Source organism: Neovison vison, chromosome 12 (assembly GCF_020171115.1).
Source record: "Neovison vison isolate M4711 chromosome 12, ASM_NN_V1, whole genome shotgun sequence".
NCBI classification, from domain to species: domain Eukaryota; kingdom Metazoa; phylum Chordata; class Mammalia; order Carnivora; family Mustelidae; genus Neogale; species Neogale vison.
In genome coordinates, this window is record NC_058102.1 from 22,487,778 (window position 1) to 22,505,068 (window position 17,291).

Below are 17,291 nucleotides of genomic sequence, written 5' to 3' on the forward strand. Positions count from 1 at the left end.
AGCAAGAAGAAACTGAATTCCTGTCACATTATCATAGATACCAAGTTTTAAAAATATGCATTGACTCAACAATCCCACTTCAAAAAATTTTCAAAGGAAATAATGTAGGTGCAAAGACAAACAACCAAACAACATTGTTCATTACAGCATAATAAAGGCAAAAAACTGAAAACCTAAATGTGCAACAATTACAGCTTAAGTAAATTTGGCACAGATATTTACTGGAATACCTTCATTCCAACGTATAGATCTTCTTTAAAATTTTTATTTATTTATTTGACAGACAGAGATCACAAGTAGGCAGAGAAATAGGCAGAAAATGAGGAGGAAGTGGGCTCCCCGCTAAACAGAGAGCCCACTGCGGGGCTGGATCCCAGGACCCGGGGATCATGACCTAAGCCGAAGGCAGAGCCTTTTACCCACTGATTCACCCAGGCTCCCCAGATTTTTTTTTTTAATAAAGATTTTATTTATTTGACGGAGAGAGACTCAGCGAGAGAGGGAACACAAGCAGGGGGAGTGGAAGAGGGAGACGCAGGCTTCCCACAGAGCGGGGAGCCCGATGCAGGGCTCTATCCCAGGACCCTGGGATCATGACCTGAGCAGAAGGCAGCTGCCTGATGGCTGAGCTACCCAGGCACCCCAATGTGTAGATTATTAAACATGAACTATATTTGTTAGATGAAAGAAACAGAGTACAATAATACACCATCTTTTCAACCAAATGGTAATATACCTAAGGACAGATAAATTACTTAAAGTACATATGGTTTTCAAAAATGTAAACATTTTGAATAGTTGGTAGTCCTGATTTCAAATATCATCTATGTGGTGGTGATTCCCAAATTTAATTTTTAGTCCATAATGTTCCTCCAGAACTCCAGATTCATATATCCAACTACATACTCATTATTTCCAGTCAGATGTCTTAATATGTATGAGACAGTATATTCAAAATTAATTCCCCCTAAAAAATACTCAGTCTGCCCACAGACACTCCAATCTCAGTTCAGGGCGACTCCATTCTTTCTGTTGTGCAAGGCTGGAATGATCTTATAATGCACACAAAATCCATCACAAATCATGATGATTCTACATCATCACTTTCTCCTTCCAAGCTGAGCACTTACTACTCCCAAGATAGTATATATTTACTCATTCACTAGTAGTACAAATTTACTTGTCTCCCCACAGAATGTAAGCTCAATGAGAGAAGTGACTTTGTGCCTATGGTATATGCTCACAATGAAGAATAATACACCAGCACCTAACAGGCACTCAATAAATACTTGCTGAATGAATGAATATAATTTCCCATTCTCCATTTCTTCTCAAAGCCTAAAAATACAAATCCATACTGCCCAAAAAGGAAAGCTATTGGTAAGTAGAGAATGAATTTTTAGGAGGTTCATGTACTATACTTACCAAGGTTATCTTTTTAAATCACTGTAGGTGAAAATTGTAACAAAAACAAAAATACTTACATAGGCTATAATCCTATTTTTACTAATAAAAGAAAATTCCAAACACAGGATGAAATATAAGTGAGATAAAAATAATAATTTGGAGGCACCTGGGTGGCTCAGTGGGTTAAGCCTCTGCCTTCAACTCAGGTCATGATCTTGGGGTCCTAGGATTGAGCCCTGCATCGGGCTCTCTGCTCAGCGGGGAGCCTGCTTCCCTCTCTCTCTGCCTGCCTCTCTGCCGACTTGTGATCTCTCTCTCTGTCAAATAAATAAAATCTTAAAAAATAATTATTATTATTATTATTTAATTTTTATTTATTTATTTTTTTAGGGCACTTGAGTGGTTCAGTCAGTTAGTATCTGCCTTTACCACAGGTCATGATCTTGCAGTCCTGAGACTAAGTCCCATGTCCCAGGCACCGTGCTCTGCAGGGAGTCTGCTTCTCCCTCTGCTCCTTTCCCACTCATTCTCTCATTCTCTTTCTCTCTCTCTCTCTCACTCAAACAAATAAATAAATAAATTTTAAAAATAATAATGATAATTTTTAAATGGGTCACCTTACTTTGTGCATATTGGCACTACCCATGTGATAGGCCAGAAAATTGTACCAATACATGCAGTCCTCCTGATCTGGTGAAAGAGTATGTGGCTGGTAATGTTTCTGGAACTGAGTGATTATTTTCCTATGTAGATTCTGAAACCCAAGTGAAACATGTTAGAAGACAGAAACAATTTCATAACCTAAGCATCACAGTAACTATAGTGTACAAAGCTATTTAAAAATGTACAGAGAATCTACCCACAAAATACTTACTAATTACAAAAGGAAAAAATTAGTGGAGAAACTAGCAGGTACCACTTTAGCCAGGTGATCAACATTAACATCACTGACAAGAAGACATACCGACACCCTAATATGATGCCTTAAGGACACAATGACTTCTGTAGTTTACTTGCCAAAAATATAAAACTTTAATCTCGTCATGAGAAACCACCAGACAAAATTAAATTTAAATTTCATTTAAACTCAAATTTAAACCCAAACTAAGGGACATTATACAAAATAACTGGCTAGTACTCTTCAAAAGTGATCATGAAAGATAAGAAAAGCAAAGAATTTTCACAGATTTAAGGAAACATGACAATTACATGCAATATGGGATTTTGATCTGAACCACAAAAAGGACATTAGAGGGAAAGCTAGCAAAATCTAAATAAAATTTGTGGGTTAGTTAACAGTATTCTATCATTGTTCATTTTCTGGTTTTGATAACCATATTACAGTTATGTAAGATGTAAACAATGGGGGAAGTTAGATGAAGGTACATGTATAAAAACTCTCTATGCTGTTTTGCAACTTTTCTATAAGCCTAAAATTATTTCAAAATAAAAACATTTTAAAAACATACAGAGATGCGAGTACCTGAAGCTGGTTGCGATTCTTCTCTATAAGGAAATCTACTTGAAGATCATGTAAATAGTAACAAAATGATTTTCCATTCCGATCACAAAATAAGAGAGACTTATTAACAAACTCCTGCAGTATGTCTTCAACTTCTTCAGTTTCCATGTCCCAGAGAATACATAACACCTAGAAATCATTGTAAGCATTTAATATACCACAAAACTACAATGACCAGGATTGCAGATAAGGTGTTAACATACACACACCCCCACACGCACGCGCATGTGTGTGCACACAAAAATCATATCTTAAAGCCCAGAAAAACTGTATCTCCATTTCATAAGAAGAAGCTCAACTATTCATCAAGATAGAAAAGAGAAAGGGCACCTGGGTGGCTCAGTGGGTTAAAGCCTCTGCCTTCGGCTCAGGCCCTGATCCTAGGGTCCTGGATCGAGCCCTGCATGGGAGCCTGTTTCCTTCCTCTCTCTCTGCCTGCCTCTCTGCCTACCTGTGATCTCTGTCTGTCAAATCAATAAATAAAATCTTTAAAAAAAAAAAAAAAAGATAGAAAAGAGAAGAAGTCAGATGCTTCTCCAGCCTCACTAGAACTGAGATTAGGATATAATCTGAGTTCAACAGCAAACCCATGACAGAGACTAAGGGCAGTGGGATTACATTCTGTGACACGGGTCTTAACCTTTCTTTCTTTCTTTTTTTTTTTTTTTAAAGATTTTATTTATTTATTTGACAGAGAGAGATCACAAGTAGGCAGAGAGGCAGGCAGAGGGAGTAAGGGAAACAGGCTCCCTGCTGAACAGAGTGCCCAATGGGGGGCTCGATCCCAGGACCCTGAAATCAGGACCTGAGCCAAAGGCAGAGGCTTAACCCACTGAGCCACCCAGGCGCCCTGGGTCTTAACCTTTCAATATCATCTGTAACAACATCCTTGATAATATATCAAAAGTGACATGCCATAAATATCCAAGGACAAGGTTTCTCTGTCCTTCTATTACCTTTGTAGGCACCTTAACATCCTTCTGAAGGATGGAAAGATCTGTGTAATAATCTTTGATGTCCTCTCTGAGCATTTCAACACTTATAGACATGGCTTCATCCAGAGCCTCATAATCATAAGATGAAGATTTCCTTATTCTCTTAAATTGCTTATTCTGAAGTTGCCTGAGGTAGTAATCCCAACGGTTGGGAAAATCACGTAAAAGTGCACCAATTAAAGACACTACAAGAGGAGAACCTAAAAACAGAACAAAACAAAACAGCAAAGTACTGTAATAATACCGTCTCATTTTAAAATTACCACTAAGAATCACTGTATTCTTAAAAAAAAAACAATTTCTGCTGCAAGTTATCCAAAGCCTTAAAATATTTATAACACTTAGATTCACTTTAGATATTTCTTCTAAGGAAGTCATTAGAAATAAGAAATACTTCCTATAAGGATATTCATCACAGCATTACTTAAAATAGAAAAATCTTAAACAATAACAGAAATGATTGAATAAATTGAAGTTACCACAATATTATGCCATTGGTAATTTTTTTCAAAAGGTAATTAATGACATGAGAATGTTCAAGATTTGCTTATGAAAAGGCAAGATTCAAATTATGTATATCCTTGTAATCGCATTATTTTTTTCAAAGTCTTTTATATCCTAAAAGACTGAGAGAAATACTCTTTATTTATTTATTATTTTTATTATTTTATTATTTTAATATTTTAGATATTTTAGATCTTTATATATTAATATTTATTATATTTTTATTATTATTTATTAATATTATATATTGTTATTTAAATATTTATTTATTTGACAGATAATACTGTCTGTCAAATAAATAAATAAAATCTTTAAAAAAAAAGAAAGAAAGAAATACTCTCAAGGGGCTAATAATAACCAAATGATGGGTAATTTCTTTTTATTGCTTCACACATTTTTTAAATGTTTCAAAATGGACACACATCACCTTTATAAAGAATACAAATAACATGTTCTTTTCTGACATATTTCTTAAGTCAGTTAACTCAATTGGAGTGCCTGGGTGGCTCAGCAGGTAAAGCATCTGACTCTTGGTTTCTGCTAAGATCTCGATCTTAGGGTCTTGAGACCAAGCCTTGGGCATGGCTCCCCACTGAGTGGGAAGTCTGCTTCCCTTCTACCTCTGCCTTTGCCCCCACCCCTTTGTGGGCATATACACACACTAACTCTTCCATACGAATCTTTTTTAAAAAAAGGCAATTAGCTCAAAACCAAATAGCTATTCAATGGCAAAAAGAAACAACAAGGTCTACTTCAGTATTAACAAGAATGGAGGAATACAAGTAAAGAGCTGACAGATGTGACTCTATAAAATTTTTAATTTCTGTATGTCAAATAAGTATTACAACTGAAATCAAAAAGCAGACAAAAAGCTAGGAGGAAATATTTGCAAAAATATGGCAAAGAGCTAATAGCTTCAATAGTTAGAATGCCTAAAAATCAACTAAAAATATTGCTATCACAGAGAAAAATTCAATCAAGGGTAATTTCTTAAAATGCAAATACTCAATAAACCAGTAAAAAGTTTAACTTCACTAATAAAAAATTCAAATTAACAGGACAACACCAGTTTTCACCTAGAAAATTAGATATTATTTTTATAAAATCCCAACCAAAAACACATAAAACTCTGATTCTCACTATATTTTTTATTCTTTGGTAGAAGTAATCCATCTTCATCTAATCTGTCCCATTAACATATTATGGTTGTTCATTAAATATTATTTTAATGAATAAATGAATATCAAAATATTATTATGTATGTAGGGTGTCAGCGTAGAACCTAAAATACTAAATATCCTAGTAAAGCTTCTGGATATGCATGTACTAAACTATCATATTCACTAGCTTACTTTACAAAAAGGAAAATTAATACCTATAATTCCCTCATACACAAAATAACCATACCTTTACATTCCTTTATAATACTATGAGCTTGTTCTGGCAAATCTGCTTTCTTCATATTAACAAAAAGGGATAAAATTTCAAGTCCTTTTTCTTTTCCTAAGCCACTCTCCACAGAAACTACATATTTAGGACCTGCAACAAAATCATAAAATATAGTAAGTAATTTGGTTTGAATATATTTAAATATAATTGAATTAAATATAATTGAATTGAATTAAACCATGAAGTAAAAAGTAAATTAATCCTCACCCATTACTGAATCTGTAACGCTCTTGTCCCTGGTTGTAAGAAGAATTTGACACTGATTGTCAAAAGCTTTTAATACCCAAGGATCCCAAATATCATCCAAGATCAACAGAGACCTAATTTAAAAAAACTGTATTTAATCACTAATGACATTACTTTAAGCCCCTTTTTAAAAAGTATAATGCCACCAAAGCCTTAAAATTTACAAAATAAAGATGTCTATTTCATGGCTCTTCCTCTTTTCTTTGCTAGATTCCTTTCACAATATACTGAACCAAACAAGGAAAAAAAAGTTAGAGACCTTCCTCTTTTCCCACCCCAAAACAATGAATGCATTTTTTATTTTATTTTATTTTATTTATTTATTTGACAGAGAGAGACACAGCGAGAGAGGGAACACAAGCAGAAGTGGAAGAGGGAAAAGCAGGCCTCCCACCGAGTAGAGAGCCCAGTGCTAGGCTCGCTCCCTGGACCCTTGGATCATGACCTGGGCTGAAGGCAGATGCTTAACGACTGGGCCACCCAGGTGCCCCAATGAATGCATTTTAAAGTTAGGGAACCTATAAAAAGTGAACTGTGTGTATCATGTAGGTATTAAAAATTGGTTGCCAAGTGCCTTAAAAGAAGTATCCAAGTAATGCGATTTTTCTAATTCAGTCTAATTCAGTCTTTTTTTTTTTTTAAAGATTTTATTTATTTATTTGTCAGAGAGAGAGGGTGAGAGAGCGAGCACAGGCAGACAGAGAGGCAGGCAGAGGCAGAGGGAGAAGCAGGCTCCCTGCCGAGCAAGGAGCCCGATGTGGGACTCGATCCCAGGACGCCGGGATCATGACCTGAGCCGAAGGCAGCTGCTTAACCAACTGAGCCACCCAGTCTAATTCAGTCTTAAAGCCACTAAAACTAAATAAGAACTGGGCTCAGGTTAGCATTAGAATCAATCATATAACAGTAACGATATTTGACCATCTTTTACCCACAAAACTAGCATTTTCATATATTCCAACCAGATACAATGCACTAGCAAGAATATTACCCTTCATTTGGTACACTAGCATGGTTTTTTTCCCCATCCATAAATCACTTTGTTTACTCCTAATGACAAAAAAAAAAAACAACTCTTTGCAAATTCTTGGTTTCTCCAAAAAGTTTTTTGAACTCAGCAGAACAGATGGAGAAAAAATACAACTAATACAACTAAAAGCTGATAGCATAATTATACACTAGCATTTTTATCCTAATGGCACACTACTTCTGTGCACTACAAAAAAAGATTCTGGGTACACATACAGCCTAGAAAATTGCAAAAGTACAAACCAAAATGCTGCAGAGAGAGAAACAAAAAGAATGACTTTATATGCCATGCTTTGATACATCTGATAGCATTTACAATATTTTCCTAAGTAGAAATCACTTTTATTTTCACAGAGAAGGAACGTGGGACTAGTAAAAAGTTACTGCAAAAGAAAAGAGGTAATATTTAGTGGACTTGAGGCTCCTGGAGGGTTCAGTTGGTTAAGCATCTGACTCTCGATTTCAGCTCAGGTCATGATCTCAGGTTCATGAGATCGAGCACCATGTAGGGCTCCATGCTGGGTACGGAGACTGCTTGAGTTGTTTTCCCTCTTGCTCCTTCCCCACCTCTAATGGAAAAAAAAAAAAAAAAAAAGCAAAACATAGTACTCTCAATGCCATTTCCTCCAGGAAAATCAATACCAGTGGCTACCAAGGGGAGGGAGCAATAACAGAGGGACCTGGAAGAGAAAAAAGCCAGAGGGAAAGGAGCTTGTCCTCTGTAGAATCACCTAAGAGGCTTTTCTCAAATTACTACCCTCACCCAGTATTCTGATATTAATCCCCTTACCAATTTAAGAATCACGGCCATATTCAGCCACTGCTACATATGAAAGTGTACTGCATCGTCAGCTGCACAGAGGCCATTTAAAAAAAGTTTAGAGCCATTACCTAATTCTCACCCAATTTACTGCTGAACTATCAAGGAAGGCTTTGTTCATTCTTGTACTTGCAGCACTTGACCCAGAACCTGGCACAACACTCATGTTGGTTAAATGAATCAATGAAAGAATGGCTATTAGATCAGGGAAATCGAATTGTTGACTGAATCCCAGTTGATTAACTACTGATGGTTACACTGTTAACACAAGCACCAACTAAGCTACTGTCTCCCTTCTGGCTAATGAAAACTGAAATAGTTGATAACAATGCCTGGCACATAGTCATATTTATTGAATGAATGAAAATAAAACAAACTCTTGAAGTTCACAGAAGTACAAGAGTTACATACACACACACACACACACACACACATATATATATATTCCAAAACTAAGACAACACAACAGAAGGGTCCCATTAAATAAATAAACCTTTTACCAGGTGCCTACATTTAACATTTATTCAGTGTTATCCATTAGAAATAACAGATTCAAGGTAAGAAACTTGCATTTTATAGCAAAGACCTCTCACAAACTCACCTAATTAGGAAATACTTCTTGAGCATCTCAGTGGCATATAAGAGACAACACAGTAAGTAGGATGCAAAGAAAAGTAACAATTTCAGGCCAGTGGCAACCATTTTTAAATATAAGACAACAGCAGAAAAGCAATGCTTTATTCCTAGATCTCTACTAAACAGCAAAAAAAGATATGATGTCCTCAAAATATCAGTAGTTAAATCTCATTGGGACTTCATGCACCAACTAAATGGACTATCTGTACCTTGGGTGTTTGCGCAGCATGAGAATGCGAAGACGGTCTTTAGCCTCTTCAATATTGAGCGGAAGCCTCTGAGAGAAACTCTCATCTTGATCCAACCGTGTGCAAAGGTTCTGCAATTTCATCAGAAGTCCAGACTTGTCCTGTTTCCCAACTGAAACCCAGTGTACACCCCCTGGGAAACAACCTAGTAAAGAAAATAATAATAAACTTAAGGGCTCCTTTGGAAGATTTTAATAATAAGTAGCAGATTTGTTCTAATTTTCAATCTCATCCTATCTTCATTTTCTCTTGATTGAGGGTATAAATTTTGCTTGTAGAGTATTGTTGAGCTTTACAACCTGAATCTAAGAAAAGTTGAAGATACGAAGAAAATGAAGTTTGAAGTAAATCTGCTATTTATCAGTTAAAATCTTAACAAACAAAAATTTACAGTCTTAATCCTAGGTCATCAATGATCACTGTACAACATAGTTTCTCAACCTTAGTACTCTTGACATTATAAGCTAGATAATTCTTTTTTTTAAAGATTCATTTATTTGACAGAGAGAGAGATATCACAAGCAGGCAGAAAGGCAGGCGGGGGGGTGGGGGAAGCAGGCTCCCCACTGAGCAGACAGCCCAATGCCAGCCCAGGACCCTGAGAGATCATAACCTGAGCGGAAGGCAGAGGCTCAACCCACTAAGCCACCCAGGTGCCCCTAAGCCAGGTAATTTTTTATTGTAAGGAACTTTCATACACACTGCAGGATGTTTAACAGTCTCCCTGGCTTCTACCCACCAGATGCTAATAGCATTCCCCCACCCTGGTTATGACAACCAAAGATATCTTCAAACACTTTCAAATGTCCCTTTCAGGTCAAAACACCTCTGACTGAGAACCACTGATATCCAGGAACACATAACATAGTCATTAGGGTTCTCATACAGAAACTTAAATTAAGAAGTTAGTTTCAAGTCTGGCTCTACTGGTTACCAGCTATGCAATCTTTAGCAAATCACTCTTTTATACTGGAATTATACTGGAATAAGATTGTTTTATTAATTATACTGGAATAAGATTGTTTACCTTACCTATTTCAGAGTTACTGTGAGAAATTAATCATACATGTGAATTTGCTAAGTTAACTGCACGGGGTTAAAACACACAGGATTATTAGTGATATGGATCTGAGAGCACCTTGCAAACATTAAGCTCTGAACTAGTAGGCACCATATAAGAATGGACATTATTATTATTATTGCTACTATCAACTGTTATCATCATTATCATTGTTAATTAAGCCACAGTATATCATAAAGTACATATTTTTACTTACATAGGTATCAGGAGCCAAAAACCTTAAGCCTTTATAGACTATACTTAATCAGTTCCCCACATAAATACAAAAAAATGCTAGAGGGGCTCCTATGTGTAAAATTTGGTGAGCAGTAGTATTATTAGAACATATCAGTATCATTAACCATCAAGATATATGTTATGTGGGGTGCCTGAGTGGCTCAGTGGGTTAAAGCCTCTGCCTTTGTCTCGAATCATGATCCCAGGGTCCAAGGATCAAGCCCCACATCAGGTTCTCTGCTCAGCAAGGGGCCTCCTTCCCCCTCCCCCTCTGCCTTCTTCTCTGCCTACTTGTGATCTCTGTCAAATAAAAAAGTAAAATCTTAAAAAAATATATTTATGTTATGTGACTGTAAATAATATAAGAAAAAGCAAAAAATAGGGGTGCCTGGGTGGCTCAGGGGGTTAAAGTCTCTGCCTTCAGCTCAGGTCATGATCCCAGGGTCTGGGATCAAGCCCCACATCAGGCTCTCTGCTCAGCAGGGAGCCTGCTTCCTCCTCTCTCTCTGCCTGCCTCTCTACCTACTTGTGATCTCTGTCTGTCAAATAAATAAATAAAATCTTTAAAAAAAAAAAAGAAAAAGAAAAAAATAGATAAAAATAAATGAGTTATATCAAAGGAAAACTTATTTATTGGTATTCACAAATAATTACAAAAATCACTATTTTAAAAGTTTAATCATCTAGATTTATATATATGCAAAGATCTATTTATGATATATTTATTGAGGACTATTCTAAGAGTTCTACATAATAACCTATATTTAATCTACATATTAAACTATCAAGCAGACACCATTATTTTAAGCAGGCTCCACAGCCAGCAGGGAGTCCAATGAGGGGCTCAAACCCATAACCCTCAGATCAAGACCTGATCTGAGATCAAGAGACAAATAACCAACCAAGCCACGCAGCCATCCAATAAGCAGAGACTATTATTATCCCAGTTTTACAGAGGAAACTGAGGTATAGGAAGCCTGAGTAACTTGCCCAAGGTTACACAGATAATAAAGCAGAGGTGGGATTCAAACCTCCAGAACCCATGCTCAACTTATGAACTCTTCTGCCTCCTAAAGGATATTAACTGCAGCATTGTTTGCCAACAAAAAAAAGGTGGAAACAACTGCAATGTCCATCTTAACCAACTCTTTCCAAGCCTGAGGCAGGCCCAACTAAGGAAGGAAAAAACCTTATATGTAAATGAGGTTTGGAGTGTTAAACAATACTTGACATTTTAATTATTGAAATTAGACTGCCGGAATGCAAACTGGTACAGTCACTAGAAAACAGTACGGAGAGTCCTTAAAAGTTAAAAATAGAACTACCCTGGGGTGCCTAGAAGGCTCAACTGGTTAAGTGTCTGCCTTATGATCCAGGGTCATGATCCTGGGGTTCTGGGATTGTACTTCCACATTGGCTCCCTGCTCAGTGGGTAGTCTGCTTCTCCCTCTCCCTCTGCCCCTACCCACCATTCGTGCTCACTCTCTCCCTCTCTAATAAATAAATAAAATCTTTAAAAAAAAGAAATAGAACTACTCCATGATCCAGCAATGGCATTACTGGGTATTAACCCAAAGAATACAAAAACAGTGATTCAAAAGGATACATGCATGCCTATGTTTATAGCAGCATTATTTATAATAGCCAAGATAAGGATTAATGAATGAATAAAGAAGATGTGGTATATATACATAATGGAATATTTTGCCATAAAAAAGAATTAGATCTTATCATTCGCAATGACAGGGAGTTAGTGAATACAATGGTTAGCAATGGACTTAGAGAATACAATGCTAACCGAAATAAATCAGAGAAAGACAAACACCACAAGATTTCACGTGTATGTGGAATTTAAGAAACAAAACAAATAACCAAAGGGGAAAAAAAGAGTGAGATGAACCAAGAAACTGACTCTTAACTATAGAAAACAAACTCTTGATTAGCAGAGAGGAGGGAAGGTTGGGGAATGAGTTAAAGAGGTAATGGGGATTAAGAAGTGCACCTGTCCTGGAGGATGTATGGAATTATTGAATTGCTATATTGTACACTTAAAACTAATATAACCCTATAAAAAATAAAGTCACACAACAACAACAACAAAAAGTAAATGAAAAGATAAGAGTGGGGGCGCCTGGATGACTCAGTCAGCTAAGCATATGGTTTTGGCTCAGCTCATCATCTCAGAGTCCAGGGATTGAGCCCCACATTGGGCTCTCTGCTCAGCCGGAAGTCTGCTTCTCCCTCTCCCTCTGCTTCTGTTCATGTGGTCTTTTTCTTGCTCACTCTGTCTCTCAAATAAATAAAATCTTAAAAAAAAAAAAAAAAAGTACATGTACTTATTGCAATGGGCACCAGGTGATGTTCTGAATTGTTGAATAACTGTATCACAGATCTGAAACTAATATAATATTATGTGTTACCTAACTCAAATTAAAATAAAAACCTTAGGGGGGAAAAAAAAGAAACTGGGGACCCTGGTGGCTCAGACAGTTTAGCATCTGACTCTGGATTTCGGCTTGTGTCATGATCTCAGGGTTCTAGAATCAAGCCCCATGTCAGGCTCTCTACCCAGCAAGGAGTTGGCTTGAGATTCTCTCTCTCCCTGCCCCTTCCCCCATTTGCACACACACATGTGCATGCACTCTCTCTCGCTCTCTAAAATAAATAAAATCTTTCCCTCCCAAAATTAGATTGTTTTTAAAACTTGAGGTCGGGGCGCCTGGATGGCTCAGTGGGTTAAGCCTCTGCCTTCGGCTCAGGTCATGGTCCCAGGGTCCTGGGATCGAGCCCTTCATCGGGCTCTCTGCTGAGCAGGGAGCCTGCATCCCCCTCTCTCTCTCTGCCTGCCTCTCTGCCTACTTGTGATCTCAGTTCGTTAAATAAATTTTTTTAAAAAAAATTAAAAAAAAAAAAAAACTTGAGGTGACCTGGGGACTCTGAACCTATAGAAAGGCAGGAAAAGAATCAGTGCCAGGGAAGTGTTAAACAGGCTATAAGGGAAAAAAGTTTTCCCAATTACACCCTACAAACCTCAATGCAAGGGTTATATATCCACTAACTAAACCTAGTAAAACTGCCAAGGTTTATGATTATGAATTTAAATTGGAACTCAGCTGGGTGATTTTCTCCAGCAAAGAGGAAGCAAGTAACTGTCCAGATGAAGCCATGGGGAGTAAGTGAGTAACTGTCTGGATCGAGCAATGGGGACTAAGAAATTAGATTCTATCTCCTAGCAAAAAGAAGGAAGCAGAATTTACCCAAGTAAGGAGAAACTAAAGAACCAAGAGCATGTGCAAAGAAGCAACCAAATACTGGGTGATAAAAACCTAGGCCTGAACCTAAAGAGGAGGCTGATGGGAAAAACAGTGAGGATATTATAGAATCAAGGAATAAGTCTTGATAGGCCCAAAAACTGTAGTAGTGAACTTGAGCAGAATAGGTAGAGGTGAGCAAAGAACACACAGACTGTTTAACATTAAGATTTCAAAAGTGGTATCATTTCTGGTATTGATAAGGACGAGGGTCCAGTATGTGATCAGGAAGTATATGGATAAAGGAAAGTAAAGAAAATGATTACCACAGATAAAGACATCAAGAAAACGAGAAGCCAGGGATGGGCTCCAAGATGGCAGAGGAGTAGGAGACCTAAATTTCCTCCAGTCCCAGGAATTCAGCTAGACAGTTTTCAGACTATTCTGAACACCTGTGAACTCAACAGGAGACTGAAGAAAAGAATAGCAGCAACTCTATGAACAGAAAAACTGCTAGTTTCTGGAAGGTCGGACATGCAGAGAAGTCAGTCTGAGGCAATACACAGAAAGATAAACTGCTGGGGAGGGAGCCTCCGTCAGCTGGCTCCCAGCAAGTGATAGAGGAGCACAAAATCAGAACTTTCAGAAGTCTGTTCCAGTGCGAGACGTCACTCCAGTGGCTACGCAGAGGCCACGTGGGGTGGGGGTGGGGGGCCTCACTGGAACAGTGTCAGGACTCTAGGGGTCACAGAAAGACTGAGGGTACCTGGTACGGCAGAGCTCCCAGGTATTAGAGCAGGGAAGCCGACTGCAAAGACAGAGCCAAGGAGCAGGCTCTTAGTTCAGGTTGCCATAATCCGTGATTCCTGGCACAGTCGGACCACTGCTCTTCCGGCAGGGACCCTACAAGTGGCAGATCTGAGGGAGACTCCCCTTTCTCCCCAATGAGGAGCGGCATGGGAGTGCACCACAAGAATCTGCAGGGTTTGGAGACTCCAAACAGGGTCATGTGCCTCAGACAGAAATACTTGGTCATAGGCCAGGTGAGCACAAAATGCAACTAGAGACTAGGGAGACAGGAGAGACTGACTGCTTTTCTCTGTGGATGCACCGAGGAGCAGGGCCCTGACCTCTTGGCTTCCCCAGGGCTAGGGATTGGGAGGCCGCCATTTTCATTCTCATCCCCCAAAGCTGTACAGAAAGCTTTCAGGGAATGAAAGCTACCAAAAGCAAACCCAAGCAGATTACTTACCTGGCCCCTGGCAAGGGTGGTGCAATTCTACCTCAGGAGAAGACATTTCAGAATTATACTTCTTTCCTTTTTCAACCAACTTCTCATCAATCCCTTCTTAAAAATCTATTTTAATTATTATTTTACAGTCATACTCTATCCCTTCATTGCATTTATCCTTAATTTTTGTATGCATGTATTTTCCTTCTTTAAAATTTTGGGATGCAGATTCTTCTAACAAACCAAAATATACCCTAAATCTAGTGTATGGTTTTGTTGTATTCACCTGCCTGATCATATTCTTCCCTTTTTTTTTAATGTTTCTTTCTTTTTTCAACCAACTTATCACCTCATCAATTCCTTTTTAGAAAAACCTTTTTGAATTTTCATTTTTACACCTAACATCTAGTGTGTGGCTCTATTCTATTCACCAGCCTAATCACAGTCTTCTTTTTTTTTTCCCTCTGCCCTCACCCCCCACCCATTTCTTCTGATTTGTTTAGTGTATATTTTTCTGGAGTCATTTTTCTGTAGCACTTTGGTTTTTTGTTCATCTGTTCTTCTCCAGACAAAATGACAAAACAGAAAAAGTCACCTCAAAAAAAAAAAAAAAAAAAAAGGAGGCAGCACTGATTGCCAGGGGACTAATCAACAGGGGCATTAGTAAGATGTTGGAACTAGAGTTCAGAATGACGATTGTAAAGATACTAGCTGGATGTAAAAAAAAAAGCATAGAAAATATTAGAAAAGCCCTTTCTTGAGAAATAAAATCTAACCAAATCGAAATCAAAAAGTTTATCAATGAAATGAGGTGTAGTCAAAAATGGAAACTCTAACTGACAGGATAATGACGCATAAAAGAGAATTAGTGATACAGAAGACCAAATGATAGAGAATAAAAAAGCTGAGAAAAAGAGAGATAAACAACTATTGAATCATGAGGGAAGAATTAAAGAGCTAAGTGATACCATAAAGCAAAACAATATTAGAATAATTGGAATCCCAGAAGAAGAAAGGGGGGGCCAGGTATATTGGAGCAAATTACAGCAGAGAATTTCCCTATTTTGGGAAAATAAACAGACATCAAAATCCAAGAGGCACAGAGAACTCCCCTCAAAATCAGTAAAAATATGATAACACCCTGACATCTAACAGTAAAACTTTAAAATCTCAGAGACAAAGAGAAAAGCCTGGAAGCAGCTCAGGACAAGAGGTCTCAAACCTACAATGGCATAAACATTACATTGTCAGTAGACCTATCCACAGAGATCTGGAAGGCCAGAAAAAACAGTCATGATATATTCAGGGTACTAAAGGAGAAAAACATGTAGCCAAGAATATTATATTGAGCTAGGCTGTCACTGAAAATAGAAGGAGAGATAAACAGCTTCCAGAACAAACAGAAACCAAAGGAATTTGCAATTGCCAAACCAGTCCTACAAGAAATACTGAAAGGGGTCCTCTAAGCAAAGAGAGAGCCTAGAAGTAACACAGACCAGGAAGGAATAGAGACAATATATAGTAAGTCACCTAACAGGCAATTCAGTGGCACTAAATTCATATATTTCAATAATTACCCTGAATGTAAATGGGATAAATGCCCCAAACAAAAGACACAGGGTATCAGAGTAGATTAAAAAAAAACAAGACCCAACAATATGCTGTCACAAGAGACTCATTTTTTACCCAAACACACCTCCAGATTTAAAGTAAGGAGGTGGAAAAACCATTTACCATGGTAATGGACATCAAAAGAGAGCTGGGGTGACAATCTTTATATCAGAAAAATTAGATTTTAAACCAAAGACTATAATAAGATGAAGGAGGACACCATATTATACTTAAAGGATCTATCCAATAAGAAGATCTAATAATTGTAAATATTTATGCCCCTAACATGGGAGCAGCCAACTATATAAGCCAATTAATAACAAAATCAAAGAAACACATTGACAATAAACAGTAATAGTAGGGGACTTTAACACACCCCTCACTGAAAAGGACAGATCTTCTAAGCAAAAGGCCAACAAGGAAATAAAGGCTTTAAATGACACACTGGACCAGATGGACTTCACAGATATTTTCAGAACATCCATCCCAAAGCAACAGAATACACATTCTTCTTTATAGCACATGGAACATTCTCCAGAATACATCACATCCTGGGTCACAAATCAAGTGTCAACCAGTACCAAAAGACTGGAATCATTCCCTACATATTTTCGGACCACAGTGCTTTGAAACTAGAACTCAATCACATAAGCTGGAAAGAACTCAAAATACATGGACACTAAAGAACATACTACTAAGGAATGAATGGATCAACTGGGAAATTAAAGAAGAATTTTATTTTATTTTTTTTAAAGATTTTATTTATTTATTTGACAGACAGAGACCATAAGTAGGCAGAGAGGCAGGCAAAGAGAGTAAGCAGGCTCCCTGCCAAGCAGAGAGCCTGACGCGGGGCTCAATCCCAGGACCCTGGGATCCTGACCTGAGCTGAAGGCAGAGGCTTTAACCCACTGAGCCACCCAGGTGCCACAAGAAGAGTTTTAAAAATTAATGAAAATGAAAACACAACTGTTCAAAACCTTTGGGAGGCAGCAAAGGAGGTCCAAAAGAGAAAAGTATACAGCAATACAAGCCTTCCTCAAGA

General features: G+C 37.7%; 1 protein-coding gene across 3 annotated transcripts in view; it reads right to left on the bottom strand.

The window, feature by feature from the left end:
- The window catches only part of APAF1 (apoptotic peptidase activating factor 1), an 89,951-nt gene that overhangs the window by 55,805 nt on the left and 16,855 nt on the right, over positions 1-17,291 (bottom strand). For all 3 annotated transcript variants that reach the window (XM_044229039.1, XM_044229037.1, XM_044229036.1), the window contains exons 6-11: positions 8,818-9,001; positions 6,085-6,197; positions 5,836-5,967; positions 3,886-4,124; positions 2,891-3,058; positions 2,030-2,161 (exon numbers count right to left, since the gene is read on the bottom strand). In XM_044229039.1, coding sequence (XP_044084974.1) covers positions 2,030-2,161; positions 2,891-3,058; positions 3,886-4,124; positions 5,836-5,967; positions 6,085-6,197; positions 8,818-9,001 — 968 coding nt within the window. The remainder of the gene's footprint in view (positions 1-2,029; positions 2,162-2,890; positions 3,059-3,885; positions 4,125-5,835; positions 5,968-6,084; positions 6,198-8,817; positions 9,002-17,291) is intronic.